The 21,346-nt window shown below is 46.2% G+C and overlaps 1 protein-coding gene across 1 annotated transcript in view; it reads left to right on the top strand.

Annotated features, from left to right (window-relative positions):
- DCTN6 (dynactin subunit 6) overlaps positions 1 to 21,346 on the top strand; it is a 41,170-nt gene that overhangs the window by 12,446 nt on the left and 7,378 nt on the right. The window contains exons 4-5 of the mRNA XM_040418044.1: positions 10,695 to 10,783; positions 18,502 to 18,549. Of these exons, the coding sequence (XP_040273978.1) occupies positions 10,695 to 10,783; positions 18,502 to 18,549 (137 nt within the window). The remainder of the gene's footprint in view (positions 1 to 10,694; positions 10,784 to 18,501; positions 18,550 to 21,346) is intronic.

Below are 21,346 nucleotides of genomic sequence, written 5' to 3'. Positions count from 1 at the left end.
AGCACCTTTTGGATTTCACTGGTCATTTACCTACTTACCACACATTAGGGCCCCTGGAAAATGCCAGGGCAGTATAACTACCCCACAAGTGACCCCATTTTGGAAAGAAGACACCCCAAGGTATTCCGTGAGGGGCATGGCGAGTTCCTAGAATTTTTATTTTTTGTCACAAGTTAGTGGAAAATGATGATTTTTTTTATATATTTTTTTTTTTCATACAAAGTCTCATATTCCACTAACTTGTGACAAAAAATAAAAACTTCCATGAACTCACTATGCCCATCAGCGAATACCTTGGGGTCTCTTCTTTCCAAAATGGGGTCACTTGTGGGGTAGTTATACTGCCCTGGCATTCTAGGGGCCCAAATGTGTGGTAAGGAGTTTGAAATCAAATTCTGTAAAAAATGACGAGTGAAATCCGAAAGGTGCTCTTTGGAATATGGGCCCCTTTGCCCACCTAGGCTGCAAAAAAGTGTCACACATCTGGTATCTCCGTATTCAGGAGAAGTTGGGGAATGTGTTTTGGGGTGTCTTTTTACATATACCCATGCTGGGTGAGAGAAATATCTTGGCAAAAGACAACTTTTCCCATTTTTTTATACAAAGTTGGCATTTGACCAAGATATTTATCTCACCCAGCATGGGTATATGTAAAATGACACCCCAAAACACATTCCCCAACTTCTCCTGAATACGGAGATACCAGATGTGTGACACTTTTTTGCAGCCTAGGTGGGCAAAGGGGCCCACATTCCAAAGAGCACCTTTCGGATTTCACTGGTCAGTTTTTACAGAATTTGATTTCAAACTCCTTACCACACATTTGGGCCCCTAGAATGCCAGGGCAGTATAACTACCCCACAAGTGACCCCATTTTGGAAAGAAGAGACCCCAAGGTATTTCGTGATGGGCATAGTGAGTTCATGGAAGTTTTTATTTTTTGTCACAAGTTAGTGGAATATGAGACTTTGTAAGAAAAAAAAAAAAAAAAAAAAAAATCATCATTTTCCGCTAACTTGTGACAAAAAATAAAAAGTTCTATGAACTCACTATGCCCATCAGCGAATACCTTAGGGTGTGTACTTTCCGAAATGGGGTCATTTGTGGGGTGTTTGTACTGTCTGGGCATTGTAGAACCTCAGGAAACATGACAGGTGCTCAGAAAGTCAGAGCTGCTTCAAAAAGCGGAAATTCACATTTTTGTACCATAGTTTGTAAACGCTATAACTTTTACCCAAACCATTTTTTTTTTACCCAAACATTTTTTTTTTATCAAAGACATGTAGAACAATAAATTTAGAGCAAAATTTATATATGGATGTCATTTTTTTTGCAAAATTTTACAACTGAAAGTGAAAAATGTCATTTTTTTGCAAAAAAATCGTTAAATTTCGATTAATAACAAAAAAAGTAAAAATGTCAGCAGCAATGAAATACCACCAAATGAAAGCTCTATTAGTGAGAAGAAAAGGAGGTAAAATTCATTTGGGTGGTAAGTTGCATGACCGAGCAATAAATGGTGAAAGTAGTGTAGGTCAGAAGTGTAAAAAGTGGCCTGGTCTTTCAGGGTGTTTAAGCACTGGGGGCTGAGGTGGTTAATATAGTAAGGCTATAGCCTTTTTATTATTGGTTAACCCTTTCGCTACCAGCGCCATACAAGCATGATGTCCGCTCGAGCGTGCAGCGGGCGTCATGGCCAGCAAGTCTCTGCTGTTTCAAACAGCAGAGACCTGCGGCTAATTACCGCAATAGGCAATAATGCCGATCGTGGTAATTAAAGGGACTCTGTCACCACTTTCTAACCCCCCCTTTTAAAAGTATTGTTATCTCCATGGCGCCCCTGTGATTACAAAGGTGTTGTTAGAAGATAAATTCGCCGTCTCCTTTTGATAAAAAGAGCTTTTATCTAACCTGTCAATCTTCTTGATAAGGTGCCCAGGGCGTTTCTGTTGGTCTCAAGCTGCCGCCCGCCGCTGTTGGTGCCCAGCTCCTCCCCTGATGCTTTCAGCGCCGCCTGAATGTAATGAAATACGCCTCCGGCTCTCGCTCAGTGCCCCCTCCTCCTTTTCAAAGATCCCGCGCGTGCGCACAGGCCTGTGCCTGATGCGCCCGTGCGGACATTTACAATCAGCCTCATTGAGCGCACTTCGCTCAATGAGGCTGATTGTAAATGTCCGCACGGGCGCATCAGGCACAGGCCTGTGCGCACGCGCGGGATCTTTGAAAAGGAGGAGGGGGCACTGAGCGAGAGCCGGAGGCGTATTTCATTACATTCAGGCGGCGCTGAAAGCATCAGGGGAGGAGCTGGGCACCAACAGCGGCGGCGGCGGGCGGCAGCTTGAGACCAACAGAAACGCCCTGGGCACCTTATCAAGAAGATTGACAGGTTAGATAAAAGCTCTTTTTATCAAAAGGAGACGGCGAATTTATCTTCTAACAACACCTTTGTAATCACAGGGGCGCCATGGAGATAACAATACTTTTAAAAGGGGGGGTTAGAAAGTGGTGACAGAGTCCCTTTAAATGCTTTAGATGCCGTGATCAAGTGAGATCACGGCACTTGAATGCGCAAAAACCCAGAAGCTTCCGCTTCCTGGTTTAGTATGCTCTGAATCTCTGAGTCCATTGGCTTAACATCCCTTGAGACCATTGGCTTCATGCAGGAGGTGACCTCCCCGACTCACAGGGGCGGCCACATCCTGGACTGGATTCTGACATCCGGGGTGGAGATACAGGTCCAATCCATACATGATCTGGTGTGGACTGATCATAAAAATATACTTTTTACTCAAACTATCCCCCTTTAAAAAAAAGCTCCCCATTTTCCAGTGAGAGATAAGACTCTCACCCAACAAAGAAACTAGAAAATTCTTAATTTGGAGGAATTTGGCAATAGCTTTAAGGAGAATCTGAATATAGATTTATTCCGCTCCATAGACTCCACGGAAGCAAAGCTAACAGCTTTTAATGATTGTATAGAGGCCACACTAAACACCTTAGCACCTATGAAACATAAACAGCAACCTCGTCCCCCTAATAAAAACCTGCCTTGTTTCACTGCTGAATTAGGAGAGGATAAAAAGACTACCAGAGCCCTTGAAAAGGCCTGGAGAAAAAATCCCATAGAAGACACCAAAATTAAATACAAAATAAGTATGAGAAAGTATAGAGATAATATTAAAAAATACCAAAAGCACATACTACTCAAATAAAATAGGCAATGCGGCTAACAACACCAGAGAACTTTTCAAAGTGGCTAAAGAACTAGCCAATCCTAGATGTAAGATTGCAACGACGGAGCACTCTCAAGCACTGTGCCAGCAAATGGCCGACTACTTTGCTGAAAAAATCCAGAAACTTAGGGACAATATCCCTATGGTTCATAGGATGGACGAGACACTTTCTTCTTCACTCTCAACTTTACCCTATTCCCTCACAGAATTTCAGCCCATCTCTGAGGAGAGAACGATTGAAATCATTGGAGCTCTTAGATCCTCCTCCTCGCTTCTAGACCCATGCCCGGCGGCCGTGGTGAAGTCCACCACGGTTGCAATGGCACCATACATTCGAGACATTATAAATAGTTCCTTTTCCATCGGTCAGGTGGCGGCTATTCTGAAGCAGGCAGTGGTAACACCCCTGCCTAAGAAACCGGCGCTACCTGTGACCGATCTGAGTAACCTTAGACCGATTTCGGGACTGCCGTTCGCTGCAAAGATAGGCGAGAGGGAGGTTGTTGCACAACTACAGGGATATATGGAGGCCAATCACATTCTTGACTTCCAGTCGGGATTCCGACCTGGGAGGGGTACTGAGACCGCTCTGGTCAATGTCCAGGACGATCTACTGATGGCATTAGACCAGAACGACTCTATGGTCCTAGTCCTTCTGGACCTATCATCCGCTTTTGACACTATTGACCATCAAGTGTTACTGAACCGGTTGAAAGTGGTAGCCGGATTAGATGGAAAGACCTTGGCATGGATGGTCTTATTTTTCGAGGACAGGGTACAACGAGTGGAGCTGGGGGTATTTCACTCAGCCGATCTCCCACTGTCCTGTGGAGTACCACAAGGCTCGGTACTATCTCCAGTCTTGTTCAACATCTATCTGAGACCATTGGCCGACATCATCAGGAGCCACCATCTTCAGTTTCATGTTTATGCGGATGATACACAACTGTACTTTAGGCTTGCCAAAGGAACAGTTGATCAAGTCGATCTGGCCGGATGTCTCTTGGAGATCGATCACTGGATGAGTGCCAATTATCTAAAGCTTACTGGCACCAAAACTGAATGTATTACATTCAGTGACCAGAAAGTTACATCCTCAGCACCCCAATGGCCATTGTCTTTTGGACCTGTCCCTGAGACAGCCATCCGGGTCAGGGACTTGGGAGGCGTCTTGGACTCCAGATTAACCCTGGCTCCTCAGATAAATCAGGTGGTTAGTACCTGTCACTACCAGCTGAAACTTCTGAGGAGGATCTTAAAATACATCGAATCCCCTCTCAGGAAAGCCTTGGTCGGAGCAGCGATCAGCAGTCGGTTGGACTATTCTAATGCCTTATACATGGGACTCCCTAAAAAGAACTTGCATAGACTTCAACTTGTGCAGAATGCCGCAGCAAGGCTACTAACGGGTGTTGCCCGTCAAGAGCATATCACTCCCTCCCATGCCTTGCACTGGCTCCCCGTCCAACAACGGGTGATGTTCAAGATTGGATGCTTCATGCATAGGCTATTCCATGGTGTGGGGCCCCTGTACCTGTGACGTAAATTCACCAGGTATGCCCCGTTGAGGACATTGAGGTCTAGTAACTCTGCAAATTTTAACATCCTGCAAGTTAACAAGATCAGACGTGGAGGTAGATCCTTTTCGGCTCAAGGGGCCAGATTTTGGAACCACCTACCTCTGGCCCTGAAAATGATTCCCAGTCTTCTCTCATTCAGACGTGCACTGAAAACCTTACTTTTCAAACAGGCGTTTGATCTTCCTATATAACACTTATTTTTGGTTCATATCATTTTGGGGGTTTTCCTAAATTTTAGTCTATAAATTCACGGTTGGTAATGTCCCTTCTATTTTAAAGATACTTTTTTTCTCACGTTTATTAATTTTGTTCTCTTCACATTCTCTCCATCTCGTCCGAACCCTTTGAACCTTGAGATCCCCCTACCTTCCCTCCCTTTTTCTTGATTCTCTATTTGATAAGTGCTAGGAAATTGGTCTCTGGAATAGGTGCCTTATTCTCTAGGCCTTTGCGGCCCATTGCAAAGTGTCATGCCTTCTTCTTGAATCAGCCAGCTAAGCGCATCGAGGCCCTAAGGATAAGACTGCGTGTACACAATCATCATCATCAAGAAATTCAGAGCATTAATGCTGCAATTCAACATAAGAAATGAGCAAAATGCAAAGAAATTGTCTTAAGAAATTAAGAATTTTTTTTAATCGCTTATAGGTCAAAATGAAAAATTCTAAAACATAATTTATGAGCCTTAAAATGATGATAATTTTATTTTTTTAAGTTTTAAAATACACTGCTCAAAAAAATAAAGGGAACACAAAAATAACACATCCTAGATCTGAGTTAATTAAAAATTCTTCTGAAATACTTTGTTCTTTACATAGTTGAATGTGCTGACAACAAAATCACACAAAAATAAAAAAATGGAAATCAAATTTTTAACCCATGGAGGTCTGGATTTGGAGTCACACTCAAAATTAAAGTGAAAAAACACACCACAGGCTGATCCAACTTTGATGTAATGTCCTTAAAACAAGTCAAAATGAGGCTCAGTAGTGTGTGTGGCCTCCACGTGCCTGTATGACCTCCCTACAACGCCTGTGCATGCTTCTGATGAGGTGGTGGACGGTCTCCTGAGGGATCTCCTCCCAGACCTGGACTAAAGCATCTGCCAACTCCTGGACAGTCTGTGGTGCAACGTGACGTTGGTGGATAGAGCGAGACATGATGTCCCAGATGTGCTCAATTGGATTCAGGTCTGGGGAACGGGCGGGCCAGTCCATAGCATCAATGCCTTCGTCTTGCAGGAACTGCTGACACACTCCAGCCACATGAGGTCTAGCATTGTCTTGCATTAGGAGGAACCCAGGGCCAACCGCACCAGCATATGGTCTCACAAGGGGTCTGAGGATCTCATCTCGGTACCTAATGGCAGTCAGGCTACCTCTGGCGAGCACATGGAGGGCTGTGCGGCCCTCCAAAGAAATGCCACCCCACACCATTACTGACCCAATGCCAAACCGGTCATGCTGGAGGATGTTGCAGGCAGCAGAACGTTCTCCACGGCGTCTCCAGACTCTGTCACATGTGCTCAGTGTGAACCTGCTTTCATCTGTGAAGAGCACAGGGCGCCAGTGGCGAATTTGCCAATCTTGGTGTTCTCTGGCAAATGCCAAACGTCCTGCACGGTGTTGGGCTGTAAGCACAACCCCCACCTGTGGACTTCGGGCCCTCATATCACCCTCATGGAGTCTGTTTCTGACAGTTTGAGCAGACACATGCACATTTGTGGCCTGCTGGAGGTCATTTTGCAGGGCTCTGGCAGTGCTCCTCCTGTTCCTCCTTGCACAAAGGCGGAGGTAGCGGTCCTGCTGCTGGGTTGTTGGCCTCCTCCACGTCTCCTGATGTACTGGCCTGTCTCCTGGTAGCGCCTCCATGCTCTGGACACTACGCTGACAGACACAGCAAACCTTCTTGACACAGCTCGCATTGATCTGCCATCCTGGATAAGCTGCACCACCTGAGCCACTTGTGTGGGTTGTAGACTCCGTCTCATGCTACCACTAGAGTGAAAGCACCGCCAGCATTCAAAAGTGACCAAAACATCAGCCAGGAAGCATAGGAACTGAGAAGTGGTCTGTGGTTACCACTCCTTTACTGGGGGTGTCTTGCTAATTGCCTATAATTTCCACCTGTTGTCTATCCCATTTGCACAACAGCATGTGAAATTGATTGTCACTCAGTGTTGCTTCCTAAGTGGACAGTTTGATTTCACAGAAGTGTGATTGACTTGGAGTTACATTGTGTTTAAGTGTTCCCTTTATTTTTTTGAGCAGTGTATATATGTAAAAAAAATATAAAAGTTTAAATCACCTCCCTTTCCATATAATTAAACAAAAAATACCTAAATAACAATAAATATACTGTATTTTTCGCCCTATAAGACGCATCGGCCCATATGACGCACCTAGGTTTTTGAGGAGGAAAATAAGAAAAAAAATATTTTTAACCAAAAGGAGTGCTTTTGGTGGGTTTGAACTAATGGCGGTCTGTGCATGACACTATTATGGGGGATCTGTGGATTATGCACTGTTATGGGGTGGGGGATCTGTGGATTGCATGATGCTGGGGGGGGATCTGTGGATGGCATTATGATGGTGGGGGGATCTGTGGATGGCATTATGATGGGGGGGATCTGTGGATGGCACTGTTATGGGGTGGTGGATCTGTGGATGACACTGCTATATGTGTCATCCACAGATCCCCCCCATCATAATGTCATCCACAGACCCCCCCCCCCCCCCATCATTATCCCATTCACAGATTCCTAGGGAGGGACTGTAGTAGGCGGGGAGAGTGGCGGGGCCGCGCAGGCACTGTACTCTGGCCCCGCAGCTCAGTATGTACTGTATTATACGTAGTGTTAATCATCAGATCTAAACTGAATAATGATGCGCTCCCCCTGCTCACCGTACTTACCGGTACAAGTCACGCTCCTGTAGTAAGCACTAGCAGGCAGGCCTGGCTGCAGGCGGCCGTAACTCACGGAGGTCATGTGCCTGCTCCGCCTACTTCATTCATAAAGTAGGCGGAGCAGGCACATGACCTCCGTGAGTTACGGCCGCCCGGCCTGCTAGTGCTTACTACAGGAGCGTGACGTGTGTACCGGTAAGTACGGTACACATGGGGAGCAGGGGGAGCGCATCATTATTCAGTTTAGATCTGATGATTAACACTACGTATAAAACAGTACATACCGAGCTGCCGGGCCAGAGTACAGTGCCTGCACGGCCCCGCCGCTCTCCCCGCCTACTACAGTCCTTCCTCACTAATACATCGCAGTCTGCGATGTAAACTGCCAGCATTCGCCCCATAAGACGCAGGGGCACTTTCCCCCCACTTTTGTGGGGAAAAAGTGCGTCTTTTGGGGCGAAAAATACAGTAAACATCCTGGGTATCACCGCGACCGAAAACGCCCATAATATTTAAAAATAAAAATTAAAAATCCAATACGGCAAATGGTGTAATAGAAAAAAGGGTCAAAATGGCTGATTTGCCATTTTTTCATTGCTTCTCTTACCCAAAAAAATGAAATAAAGTGTGATCCAAAAGTCATGCACACTCAAATGGTATCAATAAAACTATGAATTGTCCCGTAAAAATGAGCCCCGGCTCAGTAGACATAAGTATAAAAAAAGTTATGGGGGTCAGAATATGGTAATGTAAAAAAAAATATAAAAAAATATCAGTTTAAACTTATTTTTACACTATTTACACATAAAAAACCTATACATATGGGTTATCATTGTAATCGTACTGACCCAGAGAATGAAGGGCATGGGTCAGTTTTGCCGTGGGAACAAAACCCGTAAAACCACCCCATTTGGAATTTTTTCCTGCTTCCCACTACATTTTATGCCATAATTAATGGTGGTATTAGAAGGTACAACTTGTCCCGCAAAAAATAAGCCCTCATACAGCTATGTGACTGGAAATATAACAAAGTTATGGCTCACAGAATATAGGGAAGAAAAATGAAAACGCAAAAACGAAAAAAAAAATAACTCCGGTATCCTAAGGGTTAAATGAGGGAGAAACAAATATCTGAAGAAAGCAAAATCTAAAAGTCTCTCCCAAGATTCAAACTTAAGATCTCTACATGCAAGGCTGATCACTTACCTCCAGGCTACAGCTTTAATTTGACAATTCAGATTTTTCTATACTTTGAAAGCTAATACATATTACTTTAATCATATATCTTGCCTATGTATAAAGCCTATGTATATAAGCATAGAAATCCACTCTTCTCATTATGGTAAGGCTATAGTAGTGTATTTGACATGTACATTCTAGGACATAGCTCTGCCCTCAGCATGCTGATGTCTAGCCCTGTCAATCAAGGGGAGTGTGCAGAACACAGGGGTGTTACAAAAGTAGTGCTCCAAAGATTCAGCCCGTGGTGCCCAACTTGCTCCTTTTTAAATAAATAAAAATGCGGATATCTTTGCAGCTGTTTAACATACAGACAAAAGAAAGGTATTGTTTAAATCAGCATGATTAACTCTACCAGGCAATATGTCTGATTTAGGCCTCATGCACACGGCCGTTGTTTTGGTCCGCATCCGAGCCGCTGTTTTTCGCGGCTCGTATGCGGACTCATTCACTTCAATGGGGCCGCAAAACATGTGGACACCACTCCGTGTGCTATCAGCATCCGTTGCTCCGTTCCGTGGTCCGCAAAAAAAATATAACCTGTCCTATTCTTGTCTGCGTTTTGCGGACAAAAATAGGCAGTTATATTAATGGCTGTCCGTGCCATTCCGCAAAAAGCGGAACGCACACGGGCGCCATCTGTGGTTTGCGGACCGCAAAACGCACGACGGTCGTATGCATGAGGTCTTAATAGCATTGATCATGCTGACAGAGGGTCTTTATTGTTATGCCTGTAAAGAAAACAGTAATACTACTTAGTAGCTTTTTTAAGCACAGAAAATCCAATCTTAGGAAAGCAGAGATGAGGCTTCACATGAGCTGTCAGCTGATGGAACTCAGGGACAGTCTGCTAATAGACTGATTTTGTAACTGCATGTATCTCAAAAACTGCTGGAAATTGTTAATAAATACCAATTTTTAGATCAAACTAAAAGACGCAAAATTGCGGAACGGATGCGGACCCATTTGCGGACGTGTGAATGGAGCCTTAGGCTGGGTTACCGCCTTTGTATGGCAGCTCAATCTAACCGCAGCATGGGTCGAAAAACGAGGGCTCGGCTCTTGCATAAGAACCAGTCTCCAGTTCTAACGGTCCGGACTGGCAGAAGTGCAAATCCAGGCTGTTTAACCCCTTAGATGCCACAGACAATAGCGACCACAGCATCTAAGCAGTTACAGAGGGACTGGACTCCCGCTGTCTCCCATTGGCGCCCCATGAATGAAAATGCAGAGTGCCGATGTCTTGGCATGGCAGTCTAGGCCTAATGAAGACCCAGGCCTGCCTTTAGTGTATTCATAGCAGGCTGCACCTCTCCGCCTGCTGGTGAATGTCAGTATTGCACCGACAGAATAATACATTGCATTGTATGAGCAATGCAGTGTACTATAGAAGCAATCAAAAGGTCACCTATTAAAGTCCCCATGTGGAACTAGTAAATGCTGGTTACATTGTAGCCGTTAAGATTGAATGTGGGTGCATTGTGACCCTCAAGTTGCCACAGTACAACAGTCAGGAGAAGATTTCAGTGCTGCCACATACACTGTTATTCTGATTTTAGCAGCACAACATTTCCTTCTAATTATGTGCGGCCACAAGTCACTGTGTAGCAGTGACCTTACACTCAAATGTTCTGCCAAACTGTCATCCCAGAAGAGCACTGTGCTGCTGACATGTCTTTTAATTCTGGAATTTAGCAGAGATTTAATCTAAAATGTTCTTAAATTACTTTTGCAGTTTACCAGAAAACATTGCATCCGACTCAGAAGATGTGGAGCCAAAAGCGATGATCATTGGCACCAACAATGTGTTTGAAGTTGGCTGCTGTATCCTTCCCTTATCTACACATGTCGCGTCTAATGCATTAGAAAAAAAAAATGGCACGTTTAAAATATTTTTAGGAAACTTTAAAAGGCCTATCTGGGATTTTACAAAAGTAGTATAACAGAAGAAAATCTGATACAATAAAAGAGAAATCAATAAAATCACCATTAAGCTACATTCACACGAACGATGTGTTTTGCGGATCCGCACCGCTGCTGGATTACAAGGTGGTTAAAACCCCTGGAAACAAGCAGTGTATAATGTGATGGAAAAGTGAATCAAGCCAGCAAAGGAGGCAATATGGACAATAACAATACATTAGTAAGTGCCTTGTAGTAGCTTTGTCTAAATGATAAGTGTTAGGCAATGGTTAACATTGCCGTATTTGTGCGAGGGGAGGCGGGGCTATGTACGGTTAAAAGGCAGCAGCCTTCACCTGCTGCACGGTCGACGTCAGTTCTGGGGTCGACAGTCAGTCCAGCACTTCCGGGTTATTTCGGCTCCACAGGTCGGGCGTCTTGCGTGATAGAGCTCTTCACTTCGACTTCAAGTAAGATGGGGGCTGTTACATGGGACCCTGGTGGGGTCTGCGGTTGTGCGGTGCGCCGAGCACAATGGTAGGGGAGGGCAGCGGGTTGCAACTTCGGTCCTCATGGCGGCGGTGGCTCTCATGAACGAGCTGGTTGCCGACGTCAGCTGGTGTCCGGGCGCTGCCGCTTGGTCCTGTGAGCGCGCTCCGCCGCACAGCGCCACCTAGTGGTTACTGGCAGGATTATGCCTTATGGTCTCCGGTGTCTGGTGGGAATGGAACGATGCGTCGTTATGTAGGAAGCCATATGTTAGGGCACTGTGAATAAGCATATTTGTCAGTGGTCATGTTGTACATGTTGCTAATAAATGAACTTCTATCAGTCCTTAACTTGCATATGTTCCATAGCACGGAGTTTATTTTGTTGTGCACTGAAATAGTCATAGTTGCAGGCGGGTCATGGTCCAGATTAACATTTGAGCTGGTTACAAATATATTCTAATGTAGCATTCCGTGGCTGTTGTCTTGGCCTTATTAGGGTTGTTGCACGCAAACTTACCTGGCTACAGCGTATTATTACGAGGGGCAGACTTCCGGGGACACCTGACCACGGCAGGCTGCGGTCGTGATGGGGGTGTAGGTGGCGGAACGAAGCCACGCACTCCTGATGACAGCAGGGGTACTCGCATGCCCGCCGACTATCGGGCATCAGCTCACTGCTGCGCTCGGCAGCGGGCGCCCTCTGCTGGTCACAAACATAGCAGCTGATGGTTCCCTGAGGTTGTCATAGGGGGCTGTTGTCTGCCCTATGCATGGGTTAGCTGCTAATTGCATGTGGGCGGTGCTACGTTCCACGTTCTGTTAAAAAAAAATATATATATATATATATATATATATTTAATAAAATATTTATGTTTCCACAGTTACGTGTCACGGCATCGTGACACTATAGGCAAATAGGCGGTCAGATAAGGTAGGTATTAGTGCACGGACTACGGTATACAAACGGTCATTTACCCGTCACGTTCTGGGTATCGGTGAGGGTGTGACCACAAAAAAACGGTTCCTACTACCCCCAGGCCTATAGGCGGAGGGGAAAGGGAGAGAGAAAAAAAAAAAACTGTCACGACTACAGGCACTTTAATGGTATGTCTGTCACGATCTCAGACACAGATAAGTCCTGTCACGACTACAGGCATTCCATTTGACGCATCTGTCACGTCCACAGACTTTGCATAAAGTCCTGTCACGACTACAGGCATTTTATTTAAAACGTCTGTCACGTCCACAGACTCAAAAAATCAAGTCCTGTCACGACTACAGGTAGTCTTGGTAACACGTCCACAGACTCGGCATAAAGTCCTGTCACGAGCACAGGCACACCATCTGCTCGTCAGTCACGTCTACAGACCAGTAACGAAGTCCTGTCACGAGCACAGGCGTACAAATCAGGGCATTACATTATACATTCGGGGCCACGCCCACAGGTGCAGCCGGGTCATGTCTGTCACGACTACAGACTTGACACCAAGTCCTGTCACGTCTTCAGGCACGTCAGTCACTGACATGGCTAGACGACCACTACGATCAGGTCGCAGATTGAGGCCCAAGTCATGTGGTAGGCAACACTTACCAGGCCAATAGACGAGTTCCGTCCCGCCTACAGGTTTGATCACGGCAGACCAATAGGTGGCACAATCACGCACGTAGCAGGTGGCAGTTGCACAGTAAGGTCCGCCACAGCAAATCGTTCAAGTTGGTTGGGATCCTCTGGTGGTTACGGCTGTCGGGCACATGGCATAATGTTTGCAGTTCATAGTTCGGGTTAGGGGGGTACTAATGGCTCTCATTTACTGGCCGGTAGGAAGATGTCGCAAGAATTCGCTCCAGGAGGCTCATCCGCATCTCGGGACAGTGAGGAAACACAGTCTGAGCGAAGCGCGGGGCCATCCTTATGATCCTGGACTATTCCTAAATTATCCGCCGAGCTGCGGAGGAGGGGCATCTCCTTTCCCGCCTCCGCAAGGAAAGCGGAGCTATATCGTCTCCTTATGACAGATGCACCAACCGTGAGCCAAGATGAGGTGTCTATGGGTACCATACAGACGTTGCTCACACAGCTACACGCCGTCATCAACAGCATGGCATCATCCATGACGGACTTACAGGCCAGGATGGAGTCAGTTGAAGCCAGTTCTGCTGCTGCAACATTGGCGGCACCAAGACCAGTGGTAGCTGCGGTGTGGCAGTCCAACGTTTCTGGTGGGTCTTCTCAGATTCCCACAATCACTCCATCCCACTTCATTCCTGCTAAAATCAGGCAGGATATATTGGAGGGTAGGGACGTCAATCTGGCATCCCTGCTTATTGCCACACATGAGGCCCCGGACAATAAGACCATAGCATGCGGTGAGGTTTCTGTCATCCTGAAGTCTAAGGATGCCAGGTTAAACAGGAAGCTTAATATCACTGAGTTCGTGCTAGCATTCAGCTTGTACCGGGACATCATTTGCACAGCCAACCCGCATAGGAGGGCTGAGATAGACTTATACATGTACAAAGTAGTCGAATTAGGTTATAAGTATGGCGGCACAGCGTTTTTTGATTACCATCGCTCATTTTCGGCTAAAGCGGCAGCCGCCCTGACACAGTGCTAATATATCCTGGATTGGTCTAATATAGACACTGAATTGTTTTGTCGCCATTTTGCAGGGCTGAAGGCTCCGACCTGCACCGTCTGCAATTCTTATTCCTACACGGCGGATTGGTGTTCTAATACGGGTAACACGGCGCAATCGATTCAGCCTAGTTCAGCCCCAGGTCCGTCTAGTACTAAATCATCCTTCGGGGTCGATAAATTAGGGCGTCCCATCAAATACCTAGGGAAGAGCCAGATATGCAACAACTATAATTTCTCAGCGTGTCATTATAGTCAGTGTAGGTTACTACACTTATGTGCTATCTGTTTCAGAGCCCATCCACGCGTAGCATGTCCTCAGAAAAATCAAGGCCCGGCGTGACTAAGCGTGGTTAACGTGGAGCTTCTCGTTCAGTTCTTGTCTGCCCATCCAGACCCAGAATGGGCGCAGTTTGTCATCAACGGTTTGATCTACGGATACCACACTGGTCTTCTCGCCCTCCCACAGACCCCATTCGAGTGCGGGAATTTGCAGTCAGCAGCCAGAGACCCGGAGGCAGTTACACAACTAATCAGCACAGAGTTAGACAGGGGTTATCTAATAGGTCCTTTCAACCAACCTCCCTTTGCATGCTGGAGGGTCAATCCAGTAGGCATTGTGACTGGGAAGTTCAATAATAAAAAACGGTTAATTTATGACTTGTCGGCCCCACATTCATTACAAACACCAAGCTTGAACTCGTTAATTCCTTCAGAGGAATTCTCCATGAGATACACATCCATAGACGAGGCTATCCAGGTCATAATTAAATTGGGGAGGGGTACTTGGTTGTCAATAGCAGATATTACAGACGCATTCAAGTTACTGCCCATTCAACCAGAGTTATGGCAGTGGCACGGCATGAAATGGCAGGGATCTTATTATTTTGCGAACAAATTGACTTTCGGGTCCAAATCCAGCCCCTGGTTATTGGACCAGTTTGCCAGCGCCCTGCATTGGGTCTTGTCCAATACTTTCAGGGTGAATCATGTTATCAGTTACCTGGACGACTTTCTCCTGTTAGAATCCCCAAATCAAGAGCCTCAAGATTTACAGGTCCTGTGTACTGCATTCGAAGACCTCAAAGTTCCAGTGGCCCCACACAAGGTCGAAGGCCCTAGAACAGGGATCACGTTTCTAGGCATACACCTAGACACAGTAGACATGCAAGCCAGTCTTCCACAGGACAAGTTGGCCAGAATCAAGGCAGTCGTTCACAGGCTAGCCCAAGTAAGGGTCACCACCAAGGCAGAGCTTCAGTCACTTCTCGGCATGCTGAATTTTGCTATGCGGATCATTCCGCAGGGCAGATCATTTATTTCAAGACTGCTGGTGCTCCTTCCTCAAGCACCATGCCAAGATAGCCCAGTTCACCTGGATCAGAATGCCATTTCTGATTTACTGATGTGGGACAACTCCCAGTGGAATGGAGGCTCCTTGTTCATTCCAGTGGCATCCAATCATTTGCCAGTAGTCCATACAGACGCCTCTCCCACTGCCGGCTTCGCAGCCATACATGGCACCCATTGGTTTACTGAACCATGGCCAGCAGAAATTACCAGCATACCTGAGTTTTCCAGGAGCTCCTCACTGTTTGAAATCTATCCCATAGTAGGAGCAGCAGTGATATGGGGTGAACAGTGGAGAAACCAGACGGTCTTATTTCTAACCGACAATGAGGCACTCGCTGACATTCTGATGAAGGGGAGGTCAGGTTCCAGGCACATAATGGCTTTCGTGCGGAAGCTCGTGTGGCTATCATTGCACTTTAATTTCAATTTCATTTGCTCACACATTAGTGGGCTACGTAATGTCGAGCCGATGCACTGTCCCGCTTTAATTTTCCACTTCTTTCAGGTTTTCCCGGAGGCAGACCGTTCACCAACACCAGGTCCACTTTATGGCCAGTTGCTGATGGAGTAGCTCCATTTCAAGAGATGGCCAAGAGCCTCATGTCCAAGTCGTTGTCCAGTAACACACAAAAGGCATGCAAGACGGCCTGGCGATTGTTTAATAGGTTTAAATACACATACCCTTCTGCCGGTGAAGGTCCCATCACATATCTGTTAGCATTCGCAGCTTTTTGCCACTCTCATTTAAACCTGGCCCATAGTACCATCAAGCTGTACCTGGCTGGCATTCAGCATCATTGGTACATCCAGTTTCCGGATCAACCTTCCCTATTTTCAGCCCATCCAATCAGATCATTGTTGAATGGTATTCAGAAGCAGTCCATCAAGAGAAGGCCCACCAGGCGACCTTTCTCCGGTAACATGATCAGGTCCGTTTCTGATGCACTGTTGAACAAACCATTCAGCCAGTACATTAGCTTACTCATTAAAACTGCGATGTATTTGGCTTTCTACGGATTCCTCAGGCCGGGGGAGTTCACATGCGCCAAGTCATCCAGTGGCTATCTGCGGAGAAACCAGCTGCACTGGGACGGAACGCACTTTATCCTCCGCATGGACTCCAGCAAGACAGCCCCACCTGGGGAGTCAGTTCAGGTCAAATACTTTGCCACAAACAACAAATGGTGCCCAGTCACAGTGTTGCATGAGTGGTTGCAGTGCATCAGGAACGAGCCTGCTGAGTCCCCCTTGTTTAAGTTCGATGGTGCTCCCTTGAACATTCAAACCTTCCTAAAGTACGTTCGCCTGCTGTTGTCCTCTTCAGGAGTCAACCCGCTGGCGATCACAGGTCATTCATTAAGGATAGGTGCCGCCTCAGTGGCCTCCAAAAATAATGTGCCCGCACATGTCATCCAGAAATTGGGCAGATGGAAATCTGCGTGTTATGCCCGTTATGTTCCTGACCCACAACAGGAAATGTCCCTTGCCGTCAATAATTTGGTTTTGTAAGTGCTATGCGTTAAATATATATATTCAAACTATTCCTGCATCTCTGTGTGTTTTTGGCCCCTTTAGCCTACCCTCCTACAGCAGTTTTGGCATAGCTCTACTGCTTCAGGTAGGTACTGTTAAGTAGTTCCTCACGGAGCCGATCCAAGCACAAGTGTTAGGCAATGGTTAACATTGCCGTATTTGTGCGAGGGGAGGCAGGGCTATGTACGGTTAAAAGGCAGCAGCCGTTACCTGCTTCACGGTCGACGTCAGTTCTGCCCTCCCAACCCCCCCCCCCCCTTTTTACAGATAATCCACACTGGGGTTGCCCCCTTTAGGCTACCCTCCTACAGCAGTTCCGGCATAGCTCTACTGCTTCAGGTAGGTACTGTTAGGTAGTTCCTCACGGAGCCGATCCAATCACAAATGCCATTTGCCGAAGTAAGACAACCCCTTTAAATGCCCTGCCATTCCGGCACCGACTGTCTTTGTGTACTTTGCTGCAGTGCTTCATGTCACATATCCGCATGAACTGCAGTTGCCAATCATTGCAGTAAAACAGACGGACAGGGTCCACCAAACCAGTGGCACGGGAATGACAGGAGTTTCATAAAAAAAAAAAAATAATTGTATTCCACTTTATGTACTTAAGATGCATCTACATGGGGGAATTTTTTGCCGTGCAAAATTGAAATCATGACCTTCACTCGTGCAAACCATTAGTCAGAAAACCGCATCACAAAAGGAACTGTGGCTTTGCCGCCGTGTTTGATGCAGTTGAACTATGTGGTCAAAAGTGCACAAATGTGCTCTTAGTCTTCTAGATGGGTTTTTATTTGTGTGTCTATAAAGTACCAGTTTACAGATGCTAGTTGTGAAAGTTTGGGGGATACCAGTGTTAATTGACACTTTCTTCCGACCAGGTCATTCTAAATCCTACTTATCTATTACTAACCTAACGTCAAATGAATTAAACTCTTTATTCCCGCTCAGTCTGACTCCTTTATATGGCATTTATTCACATGCGGGATGGGTAATTTCCAGTACATACTACCAGAACACCCAGTTCTCTGGTATATTTTGGTATAATCATGTAATTTAGATATTAAGGGAGTCATTTACTAACCAGAAATACACCTATATTAGGCATATTGCGGTGCAAAGGTCCTTGGCGCCACAATCTGCGACTTTCCCCACTCATGCCACGACTAAAAAAGTAGGCGTGGAAGGGGACAGGCCGGGAGGCCCATCTCATTTACCATTTTCTACGCCTGTTTTAGGCGTAGAAAACTGTCTAAATGTAAGACTGCTCGGAAGCTGTCTTACATTTAGAAGCGGTGGAAGTTATGTAGAGGCCAGCTAGTTATGTAGACGCCACTACATAACTCCGGCGGATCCACCGCTAGCTGAAGTGGATATTAAGACCAGCATGTAAAACACCAGTCTTAATAAATGACGACCTACAGCAGTAGTCCGGGGGCACACGTGAACTAGCGGCAGGACGGATCCGACAGGCTGTTCACCCGCCGGAACAGCCTGCCGGAGTCCCCTGCCTCTAGTGTGAAACTAGCCTAATAGATCCATGTGATAATTTTGTACCTTACATTGTATTCATTTTTTTTAGCTTCTCTTTCTTTTTTACTGTGAAAGACCTTAATGCCCGTATTTAGATTCTCAAGCAATGAAGATGGGAGATAACAATGTTATTGAATCTAAAGGTAAGCTGCAATCTGTTAAGGTGTAATGATTTAATTTTCGACTTAGTTCTCATACTGCTTGAAAATAAACTGTTATAATACATTCACCTGTAAGTACAGGTAGGGTAGAGGTACTATTCAATTGTGCCAAAATGTAACAGAGAAAGTGGTGTGGCATAGTAGCCGAGGGACTGTAGACACAATGGCCCTGATTTATCATACCTTCATTCCAGAATTCTGGCGCAAGTCGCAAAATAGGGCTTTTGCAACTTTTTTGCAGTCAATTGCACAAAATTTGTGACTTTTTACACTCGGTTGCGTAAGATTTTGCGACTTTTTGCCTTTTTACACCACTCACTCCAGTTTTGTAATCTGGGTGGAAAAGGGGGTGTGGTTAGCTATGTAAATGATTTTCACTCCAGATTTATCATTGTGACTTCTTTTTTAAAAAGTCGCAAAAAAGTCGCAGTCTCACTCCAGGAGGGGGGTGGAGTAGGAAAACTGGAGTAGCTTCTCTAGACAGAAGTGTTTGGTTTAACCACCTCCGGACCGCCTAACGCAGGATCGCGTTCCGGAGGTGGCAGCCCTGCGCACAGTCACGCATATATGCGTCATCTCGCGATGGCCGAGATTTCCTGTGAACGCGCGCACACAGGCGCGCGCGCTCACAGGAACGGAAGGTAAGAGAGTTGATCTCCAGCCTGCCAGCGGCGATCGTTCGCTGGCAGGCTGGAGATGTGTTTTTTTTAACCCCTAACAGGTATATTAGACGCTGTTTTGATAACAGCGTCTAATATACCTGCTACCTGGTCCTCTGGTGGTCCCATTTGTTTGGATCGACCACCAGAGGACACAGGTAGCTCAGTAAAGTCCCACCAAGCACCACTACACTACACTACACCCCCCCGTCACTTATTAACCCCTTATTAGCCCCTGATCACCCCTGATCACCCCATATAGACTCCCTGATCACCCCCCTGTCATTGATCACCCCCCTGTCATTGATTACCCCCCTGTAAAGCTCCATTCAGATGTCCGCATGATTTTTACGGATCCACTGATAGATGGATCGGATCCGCAAAACGCATCCGGACGTCTGAATGAAGCCTTACAGGGGCGTGATCAATGACTGTGGTTATCACCCCATATTGACTTCCTGATCACCCCCCTGTCATTGATTACACCCCTGTCATTGATCAACCCCCTGTAAAGCTCCATTCAGACGTCCGCATGATTTTTACGGATCCACTGATAGATGGATCGGATCCGCAAAACGCATCTGGACGTCTGAATGAAGCCTTACAGGGGCGTGATCAATGACTGTGGTGATCACCCCATATAGACTCCCTGATCACCCCCCTGTAAAGCTCCATTCAGATGTCCGCATGATTTTTACGGATGCACTGATAGATGGATCCGATCCGCAAAACGCATCCGGACGTCTGAATGAAGCCTTACAGGGGCATGATCAATGACTGTGGTGATCACCCCATATAGACTCCCTGATCACCCCCCTGTAAAGCTCCATTCAGATGTCCGCATGATTTTTACGGATGCACTGATAGATGGATCCGATCCGCAAAACGCATCCGGACGTCTGAATGAAGCCTTACAGGGGCATGATCAATGACTGTGGTGATCACCCCATATAGACTCCCTGATCACCCCCCTGTAAAGCTCCATTCAGATGTCCGCATGATTTTTACGGATGCACTGATAGATGGATCCGATCCGCAAAACGCATCCGGACGTCTGAATGAAGCCTTACAGGGGCATGATCAATGACTGTGGTGATCACCCCATATAGACTCCCTGATCACCCCCCTGTAAAGCTCCATTCAGATGTCCGCATGATTTTTACGGATGCACTGATAGATGGATCCGATCCGCAAAACGCATCCGGACGTCTGAATGAAGCCTTACAGGGGCATGATCAATGACTGTGGTGATCACCCCATATAGACTCCCTGATCACCCCCCTGTCATTGATTACCCCCCTGTAAAGCTCCATTCAGATGTCCGCATGATTTTTACGGATGCACTGATAGATGGATCGGATCCGCAAAACGCATCCGGACGTCTAAATGAAGCCTTACAGGGGCGTGATCAATGACTGTGGTGATCACCCCATATAGACTCCCTGATCACCCCCCTGTCATTGATTACCCCCCTGTCATTGATTACCCCCCTGTAAAGCTCCATTCAGACATCCGCATGATTTTTACGGATCCACTGATAGATGGATCGGATCCGCAAAACGCATCCGGACGTCTGAATGAAGCCTTACAGGGGCATGATCAATGACTGTGGTGATCACCCCATATAGACTCCCTGATCACCCCCCTGTCATTGATCAACCCCCCTGTCATTGATCAACCCCCCTGTCATTGATCACCCCCCTGTCATTGATCACCCCCCTGTCATTGATCACCCCTCTGTAAGGCTCCATTCAGATATTTTTTTGGCCCAAGTTAGCGGAATTTTTTTTTTTTTTTCCTACAAAGTCTCATATTCCACTAACTTGTGTCAAAAAATAAAATCTCACATGAACTCACCATACCCCTCACGGAATCCAAATGCGTAAAATTTTTTAGACATTTATATTCCAGACTTCTTCTCACGCTTTAGGGCCCCTAGAATGCCAGGGCAGTATAAATACCCCACATGTGACCCCATTTCGGAAAGAAGACACCCCCAGGTATTCCGTGAGGGGCATATTGAGTCCATGAAAGATTGAAATTTTTGTCCCAAGTTAGCGGAACGGGAGACTTTGTGAGAAAAAAATTAAAAATATCAATTTCCGCTAACTTGTGCCAAA

This window comes from Bufo bufo, chromosome 2, assembly GCF_905171765.1.
Source record: "Bufo bufo chromosome 2, aBufBuf1.1, whole genome shotgun sequence".
Classification (NCBI taxonomy): domain Eukaryota; kingdom Metazoa; phylum Chordata; class Amphibia; order Anura; family Bufonidae; genus Bufo; species Bufo bufo.
The sequence above is the reverse complement of the archived record's forward strand: the minus strand, read 5'-3'. Positions and strand labels throughout refer to the sequence as shown.